This window comes from Ochotona princeps, chromosome X (assembly GCF_030435755.1).
Source record: "Ochotona princeps isolate mOchPri1 chromosome X, mOchPri1.hap1, whole genome shotgun sequence".
In the NCBI taxonomy this organism is placed as follows: domain Eukaryota; kingdom Metazoa; phylum Chordata; class Mammalia; order Lagomorpha; family Ochotonidae; genus Ochotona; species Ochotona princeps.
In genome coordinates, this window is record NC_080865.1 from 66,271,463 (window position 1) to 66,289,653 (window position 18,191).

Below are 18,191 nucleotides of genomic sequence, written 5' to 3' on the forward strand. Positions count from 1 at the left end.
CCAAAATGAAAAACTTTTACCCTTTGAAAGATCCTACAAAAGAGGATGAAAAGACAAGCTATAGACAAAGAAAAAATTCTTTTTGAACTGCATATTTGACAAGACTAGTATTTAGAATACAAAAAAAAACTCAAAAGATTCAACAATTTAAAAACCCATCTACAAAATGAACAAAAGGCAAAAACAAAAATTTCACTTATGTAAAGATATGCAGATGGAAAGCAAGCACATGAAATGTTCAGTGCTGTTAATTATCAGAGAAATGCAAAACAATACTACATGCAATCACTACACACCTATCAGAAAGGCTAAAATCTAAAAAATAATACTTGTTTAATATTGGTAAGGAAGTACAGAAAATGGATCATTCATATACTATTAATCAGAATATAAAAAAGAACAGTCTCTCTGAAAATCAGTTTGGCAGATCCTTATAAATTAAATGTACAACAACTATCCAGAAACTGTATTCCCAGGCACTTATCCCAAATAAAGACTTAGGTTCACACAAAAACCCAACTGTAGCTTTATTTGTCATAGTCAACAATTGAAATAGCCCAAATGTCCTTCAATGGGCAAATAAACTGGGGTATATTAATAGCATGGAATACGACTCAGCAATAAAAAATGAACAACTATTGGTGCATGCAAAAACGTTTAGGGATCTTGAGGGAATTATTCTGGGTGGGGGAACAGTCTCAAATGTTATATACTACAAGATTATATTTCGGTGACACTCTTCAAACAACAGAATAACATGGGTGCAGAATGGGATAATGATCACCAGGCGTTAGGGACCAGGAACATAAACCAGGAGGGAAGTGGATATAATTACAAAAGAGAAAGACGAAAGACAGTTGTGATGATGGAATTGTTTAGCGTCTTAATAGTGAAGATAGACACATGAACCTCCACATGGGATAAAATTTCATAAAATTAAACACACATACACACAAATACAAGTAAAAGTAGAGAAATAGGAAAGAGATTGGTGACTTGTAAAATGTCAATTTCCTGTTTGTGATATTGCATGATACAGTTTTTGAAAAATGTTACAGTGGGGAAAACTGGGAAAGGAGTATACAGTATGTCTTTATTTCTTAAAATTGCATCTGATTGTTTTGAAACAAAGATTAACTGAAAAGGGAAAAACAAATACAGTACCACATGGTATGCTTGAGCTTTTGCAAGCCTGAGGTAAAGTTAAGAATATAACCGCAGTTCTGAATTCTCAGGTTTTGCACAAACTTGATTCAAAACTAGATTGTAGGGGATGACGACCTGCCGCCATTCTCCCACACCAGCCAGCTGGGGGTTGGCAGGCAGCCCGTGGGTGCGTGAGGATGCGGATTTGGGTCAGAGTAAGGCTTAGGGCATAGTACCAGTGGGTATGTGGGGACCTGGGAGCTCACCTATAGGCAACCGGAGCAAGTTTGGCCCTGGGTAGAGTGAGAAAAGAGGAGGGGAGAGACCCCAGGTCAGCATGCTGCCCTGGTGTGCTAATGGACCAGGGCCAGAGAACTACAATGGACCTGGAACTTGGGTGTCTGGAGGAGTAAGGCACCAGGCCAGCACAAGTACCACAAACTTGGGACTCTGGTGGGCAGGCGAGCTCCAGATCAGCATAGTACCCACTTGGGTACAAGGATTATGGGTTGATTAAGAAAAGGGGCAAGGGGAGCATCTTGCAGGTGAAGAATGACTTCTGAGGGACTCCCAATAACAAGGCCACTGTACTTGCAGGTAAGCGAGGGGACTGAGGCCCGGTATTTTGGAGGGGAGAGAGCAGAAGACTTTTATGGGTCACACTGATGGAGCAGTCCACATAGAAAGCCTGAGCTGGGCTTGTTAGCATGGATCATTGCTGACCACCACACACCAGCCCACACAAAAGCTAGGGCTGGGGGCCCACCTGGCAGGGCTAGAGTCCAGTACCTGACAGTGAGTATCAGAACAGGGGTCAGGACACATTAGGCTGAGCCATGACACTAACTAGCACGCAAGAGAACCAGGTCTAGGGGTAGATTCTGTGGGGGATATGTGGCTCTAACATTGTGGAATTACAAGTGTTGATGTTTAGCTTAAGAGTTGGGGTTGGTGATGGGCTGAGCTGGGCATGACCATGGAACCTGCTGACACTTACAGGTTCTGGGGCTGGGAACAGGCTGGGCTGGTCCAGGATGCAGCACCCACATGCGTACCCTGAAACAGGTTATGAGGTGGCCCAGGCCACAACATCCACCATCTCATACAAAAGGCAGGACGGAGGGGGCAGGTTACGCTGGGTAAGGGCCTAGCACATGCTGGAATGTGTAAAATCTGGGTCTAGGAGTCGCTTGAGCAGGGGAACTTGGGAAACTTACGTAGTGGGCCATAGCTCCCTCTGGTGAGCACTGGGTCCAAGTCTGGGTGTTGGGCAGGCTGGGCAAGGTAGCTCCATCCATTGGCAAGTGTGTGGGCTGGTTTTGGAAGGGAGCAGAATGGACAGAGCTGAGCAAACCTTAGTCCACTAGTGAGTACAGAAACAAGGCTGGAGTACAGGTCATGTCAGGCTAGGGTATCAAACCTACTGGTTTACATGAGCCAGGGATGGGAGCAGACTGAGCAGGGCCAGGTTGTAGCACCCGCCAGTGAGGGTTGAGACTGGAGGCCAGCTAGGTCAGGTCAGGTTACAGCATCTGGAGGCAAAGGCCAAGACAGGTGAGGGGCTATGTCAAGCTGGGTCAGAGCAACCACTGGCACACACGAAATCTATGGCTTGGATCAGGCCTTGTTGGGGAGCTAAGGAGACACCCTGGCTGGGTTGTGATTTTCACTGGTGAGTCAGAACAGAGGTCTGGTCTGGACATGGCTGCAGTGTCCCTTGGAACGGATGTGGGCTGGGTTTGGGATATACTCGACTGGGCTAGACTCCAGCACCCACTGATGCTTGTGAGAACCAGTGTGGGTGTAGGACAGATTGCACTAGGTCTCAGCCCCTGCTGAGCCACACATGAGCTGTGTCTGGGTGTGAACCAGGCTTGTCTGGGCATTAGCATCCAATAGTAAGAACCAGAATGGGTAACGGCTGGTCAGGAAAGGCCACTGTTCCTGCTAGGACATGAGGTAGACTAAGTAGGGCTGACCCATGGACCCACCAATGGACACGAGATCTGGCATTGGGAGAGGTTCTGTTGGAAGAGCTTGGAGAATTCCTCTGTCAGGACACAGTCCCTGAAGGTGACTGCAAGAACCAAGACAGGGAGCAGCCCAGATCAGGTCAGGTAATGGCACCCACCAGCATAAATTTGGCTCAGGTCTGGGGCGAGTCAAGCTGGGCCAGTTCATATCACCTGGTGGCAAATCCAAGAACTAGAATGGGGTGTGGGTCATGCTGGGTCGGGCCATGATACCAGTCAGTTTACATTGGGGCCAGAACTGGAGTCTGGCTGGGTTGGACTAGGCTGTAGTCCCAACCACCATGAATTGGAATTTGGGGTGGGCTGGGCCAGATCAGACTATAGTACCTACTGTCAAATGCAAAGGTGAGGTGGGCCATGTCAGGCTAGGCTGCAGCAACCAACCAGCATCCGTGAGACCATGGAGGGAGGGGGCTAACCAAGTAGAGGGGTTGCGTGAGGCTTCCCTGCTGGACCACTACTCCTACTGGTAAGCATGAGAGCTGGGATTGGGGGCAGACCAAGCTGGGCAGGGCTACAACACCTGTTGGCCTGCATTTGAGCTGTATCAGGGGAGAGCCAGGTTGGGCTGACTGTATCTACTGGTGCAAGCATAAACCAGACGGGGTATGGGTTGATTGGGCTTTGCTGCAGCATCAGCTGGCGGATGCTGGCATGGGGGGCAAATTCTGTCAAGTTAAACAGCAGAACCACCTGGAAAGTGCAAGATCCAAGAGTGGGCCCATTATGGAAACAGTGGGCTCCTCCCTCTTGGGTTGCCACTCCCTCTGGTGAGCATGAGAACCAGGACTAGGAGTAGGCATAGCTAGACAGAGTAGCACCCACCAGCACCAGTGTGGACTGGATAGTGGGGCTGGTTGGGATGCACTAGGCTTCAGTGCCCACTGACATATATAAGAGTGGGATGTGGTGTGGGACAGACTGGACCAATCTGTTGTACATACTGGCAAGATGGGAGCCAGGGTAAGGGGCGGGCATGGTAGGGGTTGTTAGGGATCGCTGTGACTAGGCTGCAGTTCCCACTGGTTTGCGTGAAGGTTCAGTGGTGTTGGGCAGGATCGGGCGGGGCTGTAACACCCACTGGTTTGGATAAGAGACAAGGCTGGAGACAGAACTGATCCAGCAATTATAACTACCGGTGTGTGCCAAGGCTGATTTGAATGACATAATGCACCAGACCCTGTATTTGGAAGCAGACACAAGAATCAGGTTTGGGATCACCTTAGATGAGATTTCTTTGGGTATACCCCCAACTGAACCCCTGGACTCAGAGCTCCAACCATAGAGAGAATTGCACGGTCCATAGTCTGACTATGGAGTGCAAGTGTCAGAACTGGGCCTCCTCAGTGGCTAAGACAGAGCAGTGGACAGCATATCTGGTTGCACTTGGACGAAATGGCAGTATATTGGAGCCTCCAGAGGACACCTGGTACCATAACAGAGGATGGAGGACAGAGCAAATTGATCAATTACCCCAGCCAAGTGTTGGCAATGAATATCTGGACAGAAACTCTAAAGTGACCTATGTTAGCCAATGGATTCTGGAGAGATTTCATTGTGATTGGAGAGGCAATATCGATAGCAATTCACAACTGCTGAACTATTAAAACCACTTGAGCAGTGCCCTCGAAGCATGCCCCACATCGGGGACCCGGGGATGGTTGGGAGGGTTGGTGTGGCTTCTCTCCTTATTCCCCCCTTCCCTGAGATACAGGGAGGAAAAAAGAGAATGTGGAAACAATGGTCTCACCCATTTTCCTCTAGTCCTTGACTATTCACGTCCTAATCAACTATGTAAAAATCATCAAAAGTAAAATAACAAAATACTAGATTGTACAATCAAAAACTTCAAGCATTAAGAGAAGTTCAAATACATAATGCTTCCAGATCTCTCATGAATAGACTAGGTTATAACCTTAAAGATAAACTATTTTTATTCTCAACTGCTAGCATACAGCTCCTGGCATTTAGCTCACTAAACTCAATAAATGTTTACTGAGCATGTGAATGAACAAATTACTTCCCAACTGACTCCCTTTCTTCCCCATGCAAAATCCTCTTCTAATACACATAGCAGACACGCTAATAGCAAGCAACTAACCTTTTTTGTTATTTTCCGGAACCTCCTCTTTCTGACATTCTTAAGTGGTGGAGTAACTAAAACAAACACAACATGGTGAAACGTACATACAACTGACGACTGCCACATACCCAAATTTGATAAAGAGAAAGGCCAAGCCATTAGCCACTAGGTCATAATCTGACTTCTTCAAGCCTATATGAACCAGGCAAGAGGTCTCCAGTTCAAAGTGAATTAGAATTCAGCAGATAAATGTACCCAGCCAGAAAGAGCAAGGGACTGGTGACTTACTGCCATGTTTCCAAGCATAGGTTTTCTTCTTCCGTCTTTCACTTTTCTCAGTTAAATCAAGATCGGCAGAAGTAGTTGGCTCTTCTGGAGAAGACTGAGGCTGACCGTCAGCAGGAGCAGTGCAAACAAGCATCTACATTTAACGAAGACAAAATAGTTTACTCTGGCCATAAATCTTAGGGAAGTAACAAATTATGATCCTTCTCACCAACAGGAACTCTAGAGCACAGTAGAGACTGATCACTGGCAGTTCCCGAAAACCAGGCATTAGGTAATATACATTCATATCCTCCTCATCCATTCATATCCTCCTCTCTCTTCTATCTACACTGCAGTACTGTATATGAATCTGAGTTTGTATTCTAAGCTAGACTGCTTACTACTTACGAAGAAAAACACATCTGCTGGGCTGAGCTTGATGGCTCAATTGGCTAATCCACCACCTTTCGGTACCAGCATCTCTTGCAGGTGGCTAGTTCTAGTTGAGGCTGCTCCACTTCCCATCCAGCTCCCTGCTTATGGAGCGGAAAAGAAGCAGAGGATGACCTAAAGCCTTGGAACCCTGCACCTGGTTCCTGGCTTTGTATCGGCTCAGCTCTGGCTGTTGCAGCCACTTGGGGAGTGAACCAGCAGGTGCAAGATCTGTCTCTCTGTTTCTCCTTCTCAGTGTAAAATCTGCCTTTCTAATCACAATAAATAAGTTTTTTTAAAAAGAGCACACTGTTTGCATGAGTTCAGAAGAGCCCAGTTGCTCATATTTTTAATTTTCAGAAGTCACAAAATAGGGAACTCAACAGGCTCTTTGGATACAATTAAGGTAGTGAAAAGTTAATGACCAAAGTCCACACCAGAACATGACACTTGATTTCTGTGCAATCAGTCTGAAAATTAGAAATGGCAAGCAGTATTCCTTTCAGCAGGTGGAAAGGAATACTGAAAAAAAAGGGAAAGGAGAAAGGAAGGGATTCCTTGAAGGATGTGAGAGCTAGCAGATGAAATGCTAATAAAAAAAAAGCTACTCCAAAAAAAAGCTAATTCCTACCTGGGAAATGTCTGCTGTTGCATGAAAATTCTTTTTATCAAAAGTTTTCAGGCTTCCGACAACACAAGGCAAGTCAACCAGCTTAGCAGGCAGTGTGGTTTTGTCCACTTCAACAGTTGCTCTGCGTAGATCAGCTGAAGAACAGTGGAGAAGATTAAAGTTGAATTCCTCCCCATAAACTCTCGAGCCTCCTAGGATCTGAATACTTATTCAGTATTCATCGTGGCCCAGACTAGTCTTTTTTTGAAAACCACTCCTGGTCATGACAATGGAATTGTAAATGTAGTAGTAAATTCCCAGGAAAATGGTAGGAGACTGAGTAGAACCTTTTGTTCCAGCTGAAGTCACTCATCAAAGGTAGCTAAGTTCCTTTCTAATGATTACAAGACCAGGTGGTAAATGTTTCATTCTCATCCTAAAGGGCAAATTCTGCTCGTGTATATTGATTCTCAAATAATCATTCAATTGCATAATTGTGTGTGTGTGTTTTTGAAGGTGGGCTGAGGGAAAGATCATCCTACATGGTGCTGTTAAGTCTCAAATTAAAAACCTCTAACTGGCTTCACAAACATAAGAATCTGTTCAATGCCCATGAATGATGAACACTGAATCCTGTGCAAATTTCTCAAATACAAGGGATTCTGGTGTAATCTAATATTAAGTGCAAGACAAAAAAAAAAGATGCAGAGTCACAGTTGGCATGACTTTTTAATATGAATTAATATTGAAATGCAGAGAGAATGTCCTTCTGAAAGCTGAATAGTATTCCACTATGTGCTTAAACCATGTTTTCTTCATTCATTCATTCAATGATGGACACTTAGAGGTTGATACCTTGGGTACTGTGAATGCTGCTGCAATGAACATGGGAGTACAGATATCCCCTCAACATGTTTATTTCAATGCCTTTGGAAATTTTCCCAGAAGTGGTATTGTGGGAATAACTAGAACTATAGCACTAACTGCATTCCCACCAAAAGTATGCAAAGATTCCCTTTTTTCCACCTCTGCACCAATATCTATTTTCTTCATTGTACAAATATAAAAGTCATACTAATAGATATGACACGATCTCATTAATTTGACTTGATCTCATTAATTTGAAATGATATCTCATTAATTTGTGTTTCCCAAAGGTTTAGTGATGATAAATACTTTTTTTGAACCTTCGTATGTTATTCATATGTCTTTGGAGATGTGACTGTTAACTCTTCTGCCCATTTTTAATGTGATAATTTATTTTCCTGCTGTAGAATTGCTTGAATTCCTTATGTATTTTGGATAGCAATCCCTTATCAGATGCATGGTTTACAAATATAAAAAATATTACTTAAAGAATGACATGTTTATTCTTTATTTCCTTGGACATTAAGAAACCCCAAACTTTGTATCTAGGAGACAACTGCAGATTGAAAGTACCCCAGATGGCTGCCAAGCTCTTCCTTATGTGCACTATGACAAGTACAACTACTCATATCAAGTTGCAAAATTCTTACTTTCTTTACTCTTAAGATACATGAGTGGGCCCGGCGGCGTGGTCTAGCGGCTAAAGTCCTCGCCTTGAAAGCCCCGGGATCCCATATGGGCGCCGGTTCTAATCCCGGCAGCTCCACTTCCCATCCAGCTCCCTGCTTGTGGCCTGGGAAAGCAGTTGAGGACGGCCCAATGCTTTGGGACACTGCACCCGCGTGGGAGACCCGGAGGAGGTTCCTGGTTCCCGGCATCGGATCGGCGCGCACCGGCCCGTTGCGGCTCACTTGGGGAGTGAATCATCAGACAGAAGATCTTCCTCTCTGTCTCTCCTCCTCTGTGTATATCTGGCTGTAATAAAATGAATAAATCTTTGAAAAAAAAAAAAGATACATGAGTAACTTAAAACTCTCTAAATCGTGAGTCCGTCAAAACAGAAACCATATTCCATCCTTTTTCATATGCTTAGTATCTAGTTGAGTGCCTGGAACATCGTAGGCTTTCAATAAATTATTGTTGATTATATGGTAGATGAATATCAGCTACTTACAAGATAGATCAATTTTAAGTCTATTCTTCGCGGCAACATCTCTAGAATGTGCTATGTTTCTGACAGTAGAAGCATATTCCTACAATGAAGGTAAAATGAAAAGTCAGAAGGAGTGTCTACTTGGCAGCTCTAGAATAGATATATCCAAGAACACCCTTCCTTAAAAAGAAACCTCCCATATAAATATATACACACATACATGACTATTTTCATTTATTTGGAAGGCATGATGAGAGAGAATATGTGTGTGTGTGTGTGTGTGTGTGTGAGAGAGAGAGAGAGAGAGAGAGAGAGAGAGAGACTAAGAGATCCTCCATCTGCTAGTTCACTTCCCAAATGGCTACAACAGCTAACGTGCAGGGCTGGGCCAGGCTGAAGCCAGGAGCCGAAAACTCTATCCAGGTCATTCATATAGTTGGTAGGAAGCCAACCATGTGGGTTGTGATTTGCTGCCTCCCAGGCACAGTAGCAGGAAGCTGAGCGGGAAGCAGAATAGCTGGAACTCAAACCAAGCACTCAGATGCTTCAAGTGGCAGCTTAACTCATTGCGGTATAGTTAGGGTATGTCGATTAACTCTAATTCAAGAAATAGTTTTCTGAACCCTCATCCTTAATGTAGCTTCCTGGACTAATGGGTTTTTGCAGGTGGCAATGGGAAAAAAGACCCAAACGAGAGGCGAGCCGAGGGCTGCGGGAGAGGACGTCTAGCTCGGATCCCGAACCCAGTCTGCCATGTGCCCATGGCTCATGGCGGGCTGGGCCCGGACATGCCTGGGTGCGGCCTGCTTCCTTCTGGGGTGAGTACGCCGAGGGGGGAGGCCTCCGTGACTGGGCATGTCCGGGACCCACCCAACACCCTCATTGGGTGGTGGGTGAACGGGATTGGGGAGGGGCGCAACCTCGGGCCTGCAGGATTTAACTTCCGGCTGCCAGAGGCGAGCCGAGGGCTGCGGGAGAGGACGTCTAGCTCGGATCCCGAACCCAGTCCGCCATGTGCCCATGGCTCATGGCGGGCTGGGCCCGGACATGCCTGGGTGCGGCCTGCTTCCTTCTGGGGTGAGTACGCCGAGGGGGGAGGCCTCCGTGACTGGGCATGTCCGGGTCCCACCCAACACCCTCATTGGGTGGTGGGTGAACGGGATTGGGGAGGGGCGCAACCTCGGGCCTGCAGGATTTAACTTCCGGCTGCCAGAGGCGAGCCGAGGGCTGCGGGAGAGGACGTCTAGCTCGGATCCCGAACCCAGTCCGCCATGTGCCCATGGCTCATGGCGGGCTGGGCCCGGGCGGCCAGTGCGCCATTTGGCGCCAGGCTGTTCCTACTGGCCGCCCGGCCGGGGAGCTCTGGGGTATTGGACATCTGAATCGCTGCTGAGATAGCTCTAGAGTGACCCCACTGTTTCTGGGATCTGAGTCAATCCTAAAGATTCCCAATGCCAGTAACTCTTCCTTTGAAGAACTTCCAATCCCTTAATAATGCTGAGCTTTGAACACCTATCAAGTAAAAGATAAGCTCCGGCTTGTGTAGCAGGCTGGCACCTAATGGTCCTCGGAGCAACCACGTGCAGGTGCGTGATTTACAGCTAGGAACGGTCCCAATCTGGGAAGCCACAGCTTGGATGAGGTTCCCACCAAGGGGTGTATGTGCTGGAATGGGGGCTGCGTTCTATCTAGGAAACAGTTGCAGTCACCCGAGGCACTAGTGTGGGCTGGGATTGGATGCACCAGGCCGGTTCAGATCCCAGCACCATCTGGTGTTATGGAGAAACAGGGTAGATGTGGGACTGACTAGGCTGGGTCTCAATCCCCTTCTGAGCCATGTGTGAGCTGTATGTGGGTATGGACGAGCCATGGCTGGGCTGAAACATCCAACAACAAGAGTCAGAATGGGGTGAAAGCCAGCCAGGAAAAGCCACTGTTCCTGCTAGGACAGGAGGTGAACTGAGTAGGGTTGGCTCAAGAACCCCCTGGCAAGCGCAAAATCTGGCATTGGGAGGGGTTCTGATGGAGGAGCCTGGGCAACTCCTCTGGCAGGACACAGTCCCTGCAGGTAAGCGCGAGAAGCATGATTGGAAACAGCCCAGAATAGGCCATGGAAAGTTTCCCACTGGCATGCATTCGGCATGGGTCAGGAGCAGGCCAGGCTGAATCAGTTCATGTCATCCTCTGGCAAATCCGATCACCAGAACAGAGTGTGGAATGGGCCGGGTTTGGTTGCGACAAAACCAGTACACATTCTGGAACGCCAGGGCGTGGTTGCCTGTACTGGATATGAATGCAACACCCATCCAGCACACGTGAGATCCAGGAAGGGAGGGGCAGAGCTGGCGGGGGGGTTAAGGGGCTGGTCCCCTCGCTGGACAACCACTCCCACTGGAGAGTGTTGGCTAGGATAGAGACAGACACGACTAAGCAAGGCTACAACACCTGTGCGCTGCATGTGGACAAGATCAGGGCCACAGCATCAGCTGGCAGAAGCTGGCACTGGGGACTAATTCTGTCGAGTCAAATCACAGGACCACCTAAAGAGTGCATAAACCGGGACAGAGAGACCTGGGAGGGAAAAAGTGGGTTCCCCCTTCTTGGGTCACTATTCCCGTGGGAGGGCATGAAAACTAGGACGGGGGCTGGGATGGCTAGACAGAGGCACTCAACAACATCTGTGAGGGCTGGATGGTTGAGTCGATTAGATAGAACTAAGCTTTAATACCCATTGACAAGTACCAGAGCCAAATGGGATGGGGGACAGACTGGTCTTCTGCTACACAAATTGGCAAACCAGGGTAGGGGGCAGGCTTGGTGGGGGTTATTGTGGGTCGCCCCGACTAGGCTGCAGCTCCCACTGGTTGATGTAAGGGCCGAACCAGACTGGACTGCAACACCCATTGGTTCCAGTGCAACTCGGGACTGAAAACAGAACCAACACAGCAATTGCAACCACCAGCTGATCAGGGTGATGGACTGTGCCGGGCCCTGTGCTTGCTAGAACATACAAGAATCTGGTCTGGGAATACCTCAAAGTATCTTTGGAGATCTCCCCACTTGAACTGCTGGACTCAGAATTCTAACCAAGAAAAGACAGAAGACAGAATAGGACAATCATTCATCTCAGCTACATGTTGGCAGCGAAATATGGGACAAATGGAGACTTCATGATGGACCATATCAATCAGTGGACCACCTCATCGAGCGAAACTGGCAGTGACTCATAACTGGAGAACTATTAACTCCACTTGAGCACATATCTCAGAGCATGCCCCACATATGGGACTTGGGGTGGGCGGGAAACCGGATGGGGCTTCTCCCTCAATAGCCCCTTTTACCTCAGATACATGATGGAAACAATATGGACATAATAGCATTGCCCACCTCCCTATCCCCCTGAACCTTTTTTTTTTTTTTCCTTCTCTTTCTTGATTTTCCTTCAACTATAGTTAACTATGTAAAGATTGTCAACAACAATACAATAAAATGGATTATATATAAAAAAAAAAAAAAAAGACCCAAACGCTATGAACTGTGACAGCCTTACACGGTGATGAATTTACAGAAGATGTAATACTGATTTTCTTAACTACCCCCTGATAAGATGACAGAAAGGTTTTCAGAAGAGTCTTATCTGGGCTGTGCATTAATGGGGCATTAGTGTCTGTGATAACTAACTGAATCTCTCACGGCTGCAGCTGTTTTGCCTGGAATTCAACCCACTCCATAGGTGGAATGTATAGGACAGCAGAAATGCTGCTATAGGAGCACACACTAAGGGTAGGGCCGCCTAATAGAACGTGATTCTTAGGAAAGAAATATTCTTTTGCAACTTAACTCGCATAGAAATGTTGCAGATGCCAAGCAGAATGATACTCATGTACTGAAACTATTTGCTCTGAGACATAATATCTTACCGGAGGCACACGCAATATAAACTGGTTCTCCAATTCCTGAGGAGGTTTACTCTTGCTTTTACTCATAGCTTGTTTTCCAGTTCATGCAAACAAAAACAACAGTAAGTCAGTGCATAGTCCTTTTGTGCCCTCTGCTGACCAATTCTGGTAGTACTCAATCGTTAAATGATACCAAATCTTACCAACAATCCTCACTGGAATGTGTTCTGCAATACCTTACTTGATACAACTTGACTATTTCTAAAAGGCACCTTATCTCTTCCCCAGTATGTACTAATTTTCCCACCTCAACCCAAATGATTCCACTTGATGAACAAATGAAGCAGAACAGTTCTGAAACATGTTTAATTTTCTTAACGATAGCCTCTTAGATAAACAATTACACAACACAGTGGTGGCTACCAAACCAAACGACACAATACGTGCAAGGAAGAGTGCAAGTTAAAGGCTAACATCAACCCAGAAACACTCGTAGAAGTATTTTATGATGATTCAAAGTAAACAACAGCTTATTTGTCAACAGTGTATCCCCTTAATGGACCAGTTGGAAGTACTAACTTTTTGAACACTAGAGGCAGAAATCAGCAGCTCTGAGCTCCCCTTGGGAAGTCAGGTGCTCAGCTATTACACGGGTGCACATGGTTTCATGCAACAGATACATTCCTGAAGGGGTGATAGTAATAAAATTTAAAATCTGAGTTGATTTCTGCATTATCAACACTGTGTACATTCTATATGCCTGAAACCACACTGATGCATTAGGTATACGGTTTCGTTTAATCATCAAAACCACTATCTATTTAAAATGTTCCTAAAAATTCACCTGGTACCACAACAGAAGACAGAGCAAACTGGCTAATTGCCAAGTGTTGGCAGTGAAAATCTGGGCAAGTGGAGATCCTAAGGTGGACTCTGTCAGCCAGTGGATTCTGAAGAGATTTCATCATGCTTGGAATGCGAGATCAAGATCGGCAGCAATTCAGAACAGTTTAACTATTGAAACCACTTGAGCAGTGCCTACAGAGCAAGCCCCGCATCCGGATCCCTGGGATGGCTGGGAGGGAGGGTGTGGCTTCTCCCCTTGTCTCTCCCCAGGAACAAAAAGGAGGAAAGGGAATGTGGAAATTAAGGTCTTACCCAATTTCCTCTAGCCCTTGATCCTTTGAACCCTAATCAACTAAGTAGAGATCATCAATATAGAAATTTTTTTAAAAAATAAAATGTTCTTAAAAACTAAAGAAATACTAAAATGAATCTTTTGTTAAAAAAAAAAAAAAAAAAGGTTTGGAGGCCAGGTGCTGTAGCCTTATGGCTAAAGTCCTCGCCTTGAGCCATGTGGGCGCTGGTTTGTGTTCCAGCGGCCCCGTTTCCCATCCAGCTCCCTGTTTGTGGCCTGGGAAAGCAGCGAAGGATGGTCCAAAGCTTTGGGACCCTGCACCTGCGTGGGAGACCCAGAAAAAGCTCCTGGCTCCTGGCTTTGAATTGGCTCACTATTGCAGCCACTTAGGGGGTGAACCAGTGCTTGGAAGATCTTTGTCTCTCTCTGTAATTCTGACTTTCCAATAAAAAACAAATAATTCTTACAAAAAAAAACTTCCATTAAAACAAAATCAGAAATTCATCAGAAACTTTGATAAAGTGAATAATATCATCCAAGTTAATGTGGTGTGGTTACAAATGATAATTGGATATAACTATGATCCACAGTGATGTTTATATATATATATTAGAATAATTTATTCAAGATTATTAGCATATACATAACTTTACAAATACTTATCACATGTTTTTCCTCTCTGGTACTCCTTACCTTTTGAATAAACATCTGTCTGTTCTCATATGACAAGTTCTGTTAACCACCAGAACCACTTTCTGTTCTGTGAGCTCATGTGTTTTCAATTTCACTTGTGAGAACCTGTGATTTGTGTCTTTCTATGCCTACAGCTTCAACCATATTGTTTCAAATGACACAATCTCCTTTTTTTAAAAAAAGGCTGTCTACTCCACTGAACATAGACACTGCAGTTTCTTCCCTGATTTATATGTTGATGGACATCTAAGCTGAATCCATTGGCTATTGTAAATACTACTACACTAAATATGGGAGTGCAGCTATTTATTTGACAGGCAAACTGCAAGACCTTAGGATATACAAGGGTACTCCAAAAACTTTTTGGAAAATACAATTTAAAAAGTTCATTTTGGTGCAAAAAAGTTGAAATCCATGCATTTCTCACAAATATGAATTTTCCATGAACTCTTTTTTTTAAATATTTTTTTCCATTAACTCTTACAAAGATCCTTCATTTACCCAGAAGTGGGACTAATAAATTCAGAATTAATCTTTAATCATATTTTCCAAGGTTGATGTTGTGACACAACAGATTAAGCCGTTGCCTGTGATTCTGGCATCTCATGTGAGAGCCAATTGAAGTTCTAGCTGTTCCACCTCGGGTCCAGCTTCTTGCTAGTGAGCCTGGAAAAACAGCAGAAAATGACCTCAATGTTTGGACCTCTGCTATCCATGTGGGAGACCCAGATGGAATTTTAGGCTCCTGGCTTCAGTCTGGCACAGCCTTAGCCACTGTGACCAATTAGGGAGTGAACCGGCTGATGAAAGAGCTCTTTCTGTCTCTCCCGCTCTCTCCCTCTGCCTTTCAAATGAGTAAATACATTTTTCAAAAGTCATATTTTCCATATATTTGAAATGTGTTTTGAGTATCAGGGCCTACACTCTAAAGAAATATAAGAAAGGCAATGTACATATGTGAAACCTGACAGCATTTTCTTTTGGTCTACGGACATTATGCTATCCACCACTTCATAAGGACTTTTACCTTCAGTTAAAAAACCCCAATGTCCCGGCACGATAGCCTAGCGGCTAGACCCTAGCCTCCCATTTGCCGGGATCCCATGTGGATGCCAATTTGTGTCCTGGCTGCTACACTTCTCAACCTTAATACTCTGCAAGTCATTAATTGGGTTCTGAGTTTTAAATCTGAAATCTCACTTAAAAGCACGAAAACCCGTTTTTTAACACAGAAGTAGGGTGAAATCATTCATGAGTCATTATTTCGACAGTTTAGCATAACTTCAGAAATTATCGGAAAAGCACTGGAAACACACAAGAGTCAGTGATTGAAAAGCAGACACCCAGAACAGGAGTAGGGAGCTATGATTTATGTAGTCATTTCTTCTTTTTCTTCGCTCCTTTGAGCTTTGTCATAAATACACACACATACACACACACACACACACACACACACACACAGAATGGTACCGTAACAAATTCATGGAACTCTAATTTAAAGAGTTCGTTTTGGTACACAACTTTTGAGACCCAAGTAAGCTTTGTTCATAATACATATTTTCCATGAACCTTTGGAAGGCCCCTTGCATATCTACATATATAGAATCTATGTATTTTGTATTTACATAAATGCACAAGTAACCAAAAAGCTAATTATTTACAATTAAGTAAATTAAAAAAAAAACTGGAGGCTGGGCACATTGCCTAACAAAACAGAGTAAGAAATATTTAAAGTTGGGATCAGAAACATCATTCGAAGAATTAGCTGGTAAGCAAAATTTAATCAGATCAATAGTAACTCTTGCATTTCTCAGCAAAACTAAGATTAGGGCATTTTGTTCATTTTGCTGCCTTTTTGGCAACTTGTTTTTTATGGGTGAAAAAATGTAAAGATCAAAACCATTTCAAAGTGGTTGTTTGAAAACCGCACTAACAAAAGTTCCTGTTGGAGAAAAAGGTGGACAACCCTGGTTGCAAGGAGTCAAGTTTTTAAAACTATATTGTTGTGATAGCAGTAGTATAAATTGGTAGTATGGCATTTACTGCAACAAAAGACTTCTAGGTGTTTTTTTTTTTTTTTTTCTAGCAAGCACTCTCTTAATGCCTAATTAAGTTACGGGCACTGCTATCCAACATTGACCCGGTGTTGCACCTCACTTCTGCTGGATTATAACTGAAATTTCGCCTACCTGTAGGAAAGCACACTCCAGACAGCCAAAGTCAAGTCAGCATAAGCCCAAGCCCGCTGATACTTTTTTTTCAAGTTCGTAGCCTCTGGCTGCAGTTTGGAGCCGGTGGCAGCCGGTAGCCCCATCGTTATCCCTAGGGCACTACGCCTGCTAGACAAACGCTCAAAGGCTCAGCTTCTAGGCTTTGATCCCACTTCCTTTGAAAACCTCCTACAGGGCTAAAAGATCCCCAGCCACCGCACCTCACTGTGAAGGAGGGCCAGTAAGGGCGATCCGGTGTGCTGCCAAAGCTGATCCCGTCCAGGGTGCCCTGCAAGCACCTCGACTCACCTGCTGTTCCACAGGGTCGTTCAGCCACCTGCAAGTCCGTGCTGGCTAGCCTGGGCGTCTTTGGCATGTGCACTCCCGGTGGATAGCTAGTGCGTTTCTCACAGGATGCACAAACAGACTGTGAGCTGACCGTTTTGCAACAGGTAATATAGGTGCGGGCCAGTTCCTGACTGCCTCGCCACGCCCCTATCGCCACAGGCCAATTGGACAGGAAGAGGACAGCCCGCCAGGCAGAGGCGCTAAGCCCCAAGTTGAAACCACCGCGTCGGGGCCTGGTAGAACAAGATCCAGGCTCCAAAACGAGTTGCTTTTCCGCAGGGCTACCATTGGGGCTGCAAGGGAATTTAAGCGGTGGTGTTCGTTAAAAGCGCATTTCGTTGCTCCTGTTATTCGTTATTGTGTCATGCTTCTGTTGCTTCGTGAGGGGGCCTCATCTGGTGACAAAGAATTGGAATTCTTGCCTAAGCTACTGTGTAGCTAGATCGACAGTGTACTTCCTCCATCCTCAACCCTACTTTACATTTTTAGAGAGGGACACAAATTCAAAGCAAGTTTTTAGGGCGGCACCCCTGCCAAATAAGATCCTCAGGTTACCCACAAAAACTTTTAAGATCTACTGACCTGTCCTTTCTGGGCAGTTTTCCGATGGAGTTTGGACAGCAGCTTGGGCACTGGCGTCAGCCGTAGCTGGAGGAGGGCCTTGGTCAACCAGAATCTCGCCACCTTGGTCGCCCGTCGTTTTGACATTGCTCTCACTGACTGTTTTGGAGATGGGGCCTTCCATTTCCATGCTGGGACCACTGGCGAGGCCGCTGGCATTCTCAGCGACAGGGCCACTGTGAGTCTCAGTGATGGGGCCACTAGAAGTCTCCATGACAGGGCCGCTGGCATTCTTGGTCATATAGCTGGTGGTCTCAGTGATGGGGCCACTGCCATTCTTGGTGACGGAACCACTAGTAATCTCGGGAATGTGGCCTCTGGCATTATCAAAGCTAGGCCTGCTAGAATTTTTAGAGCTAGAATTGCTAGAGCTGCTAGACGTTTCGGAGCTGGAGCTGCTGGAACTTCCCGAATTGGAGCTTCCGAAATTATCAGAACTAGGACTGGTGATATCATTGAAGCTAGGACTTCTGGTCTTTTCCATACTGAAGCCGCTGACATTTTCAGAACTGGGGCTGCTGATATTTTCTATGCTGCGACCACCGGTATTTTCGTAGCTGGGGCCACTGGCGATTTCGGAGATGGGACTGAGAGAATTTTCGGTGCTGGAACCACTGGCCTCTTCCGTGCTAGAGTCACTGGCATCTTCTGTAGTGGAACCACTGGCATTTTCGGTGCTGGAACCACTGGC

The 18,191-nt window shown here is 45.5% G+C and overlaps 1 protein-coding gene across 1 annotated transcript in view; it reads right to left on the bottom strand.

The window, feature by feature from the left end:
• TAF7L (TATA-box binding protein associated factor 7 like) overlaps nucleotides 1-17,885 on the bottom strand; it is a 31,660-nt gene extending 13,775 nt beyond the window's left edge. Inside the window, exons 1-6 of the mRNA XM_058659199.1 lie at nucleotides 17,462-17,885; nucleotides 12,512-12,579; nucleotides 8,613-8,691; nucleotides 6,593-6,726; nucleotides 5,551-5,683; nucleotides 5,281-5,336 (exon numbers count right to left, since the gene is read on the bottom strand). Coding sequence (XP_058515182.1) covers nucleotides 5,281-5,336; nucleotides 5,551-5,683; nucleotides 6,593-6,726; nucleotides 8,613-8,691; nucleotides 12,512-12,579; nucleotides 17,462-17,741 — 750 coding nt within the window. The 5' untranslated portion in view covers nucleotides 17,742-17,885. The remainder of the gene's footprint in view (nucleotides 1-5,280; nucleotides 5,337-5,550; nucleotides 5,684-6,592; nucleotides 6,727-8,612; nucleotides 8,692-12,511; nucleotides 12,580-17,461) is intronic.
• Nucleotides 17,886-18,191: the final 306 nt, after the last annotated feature.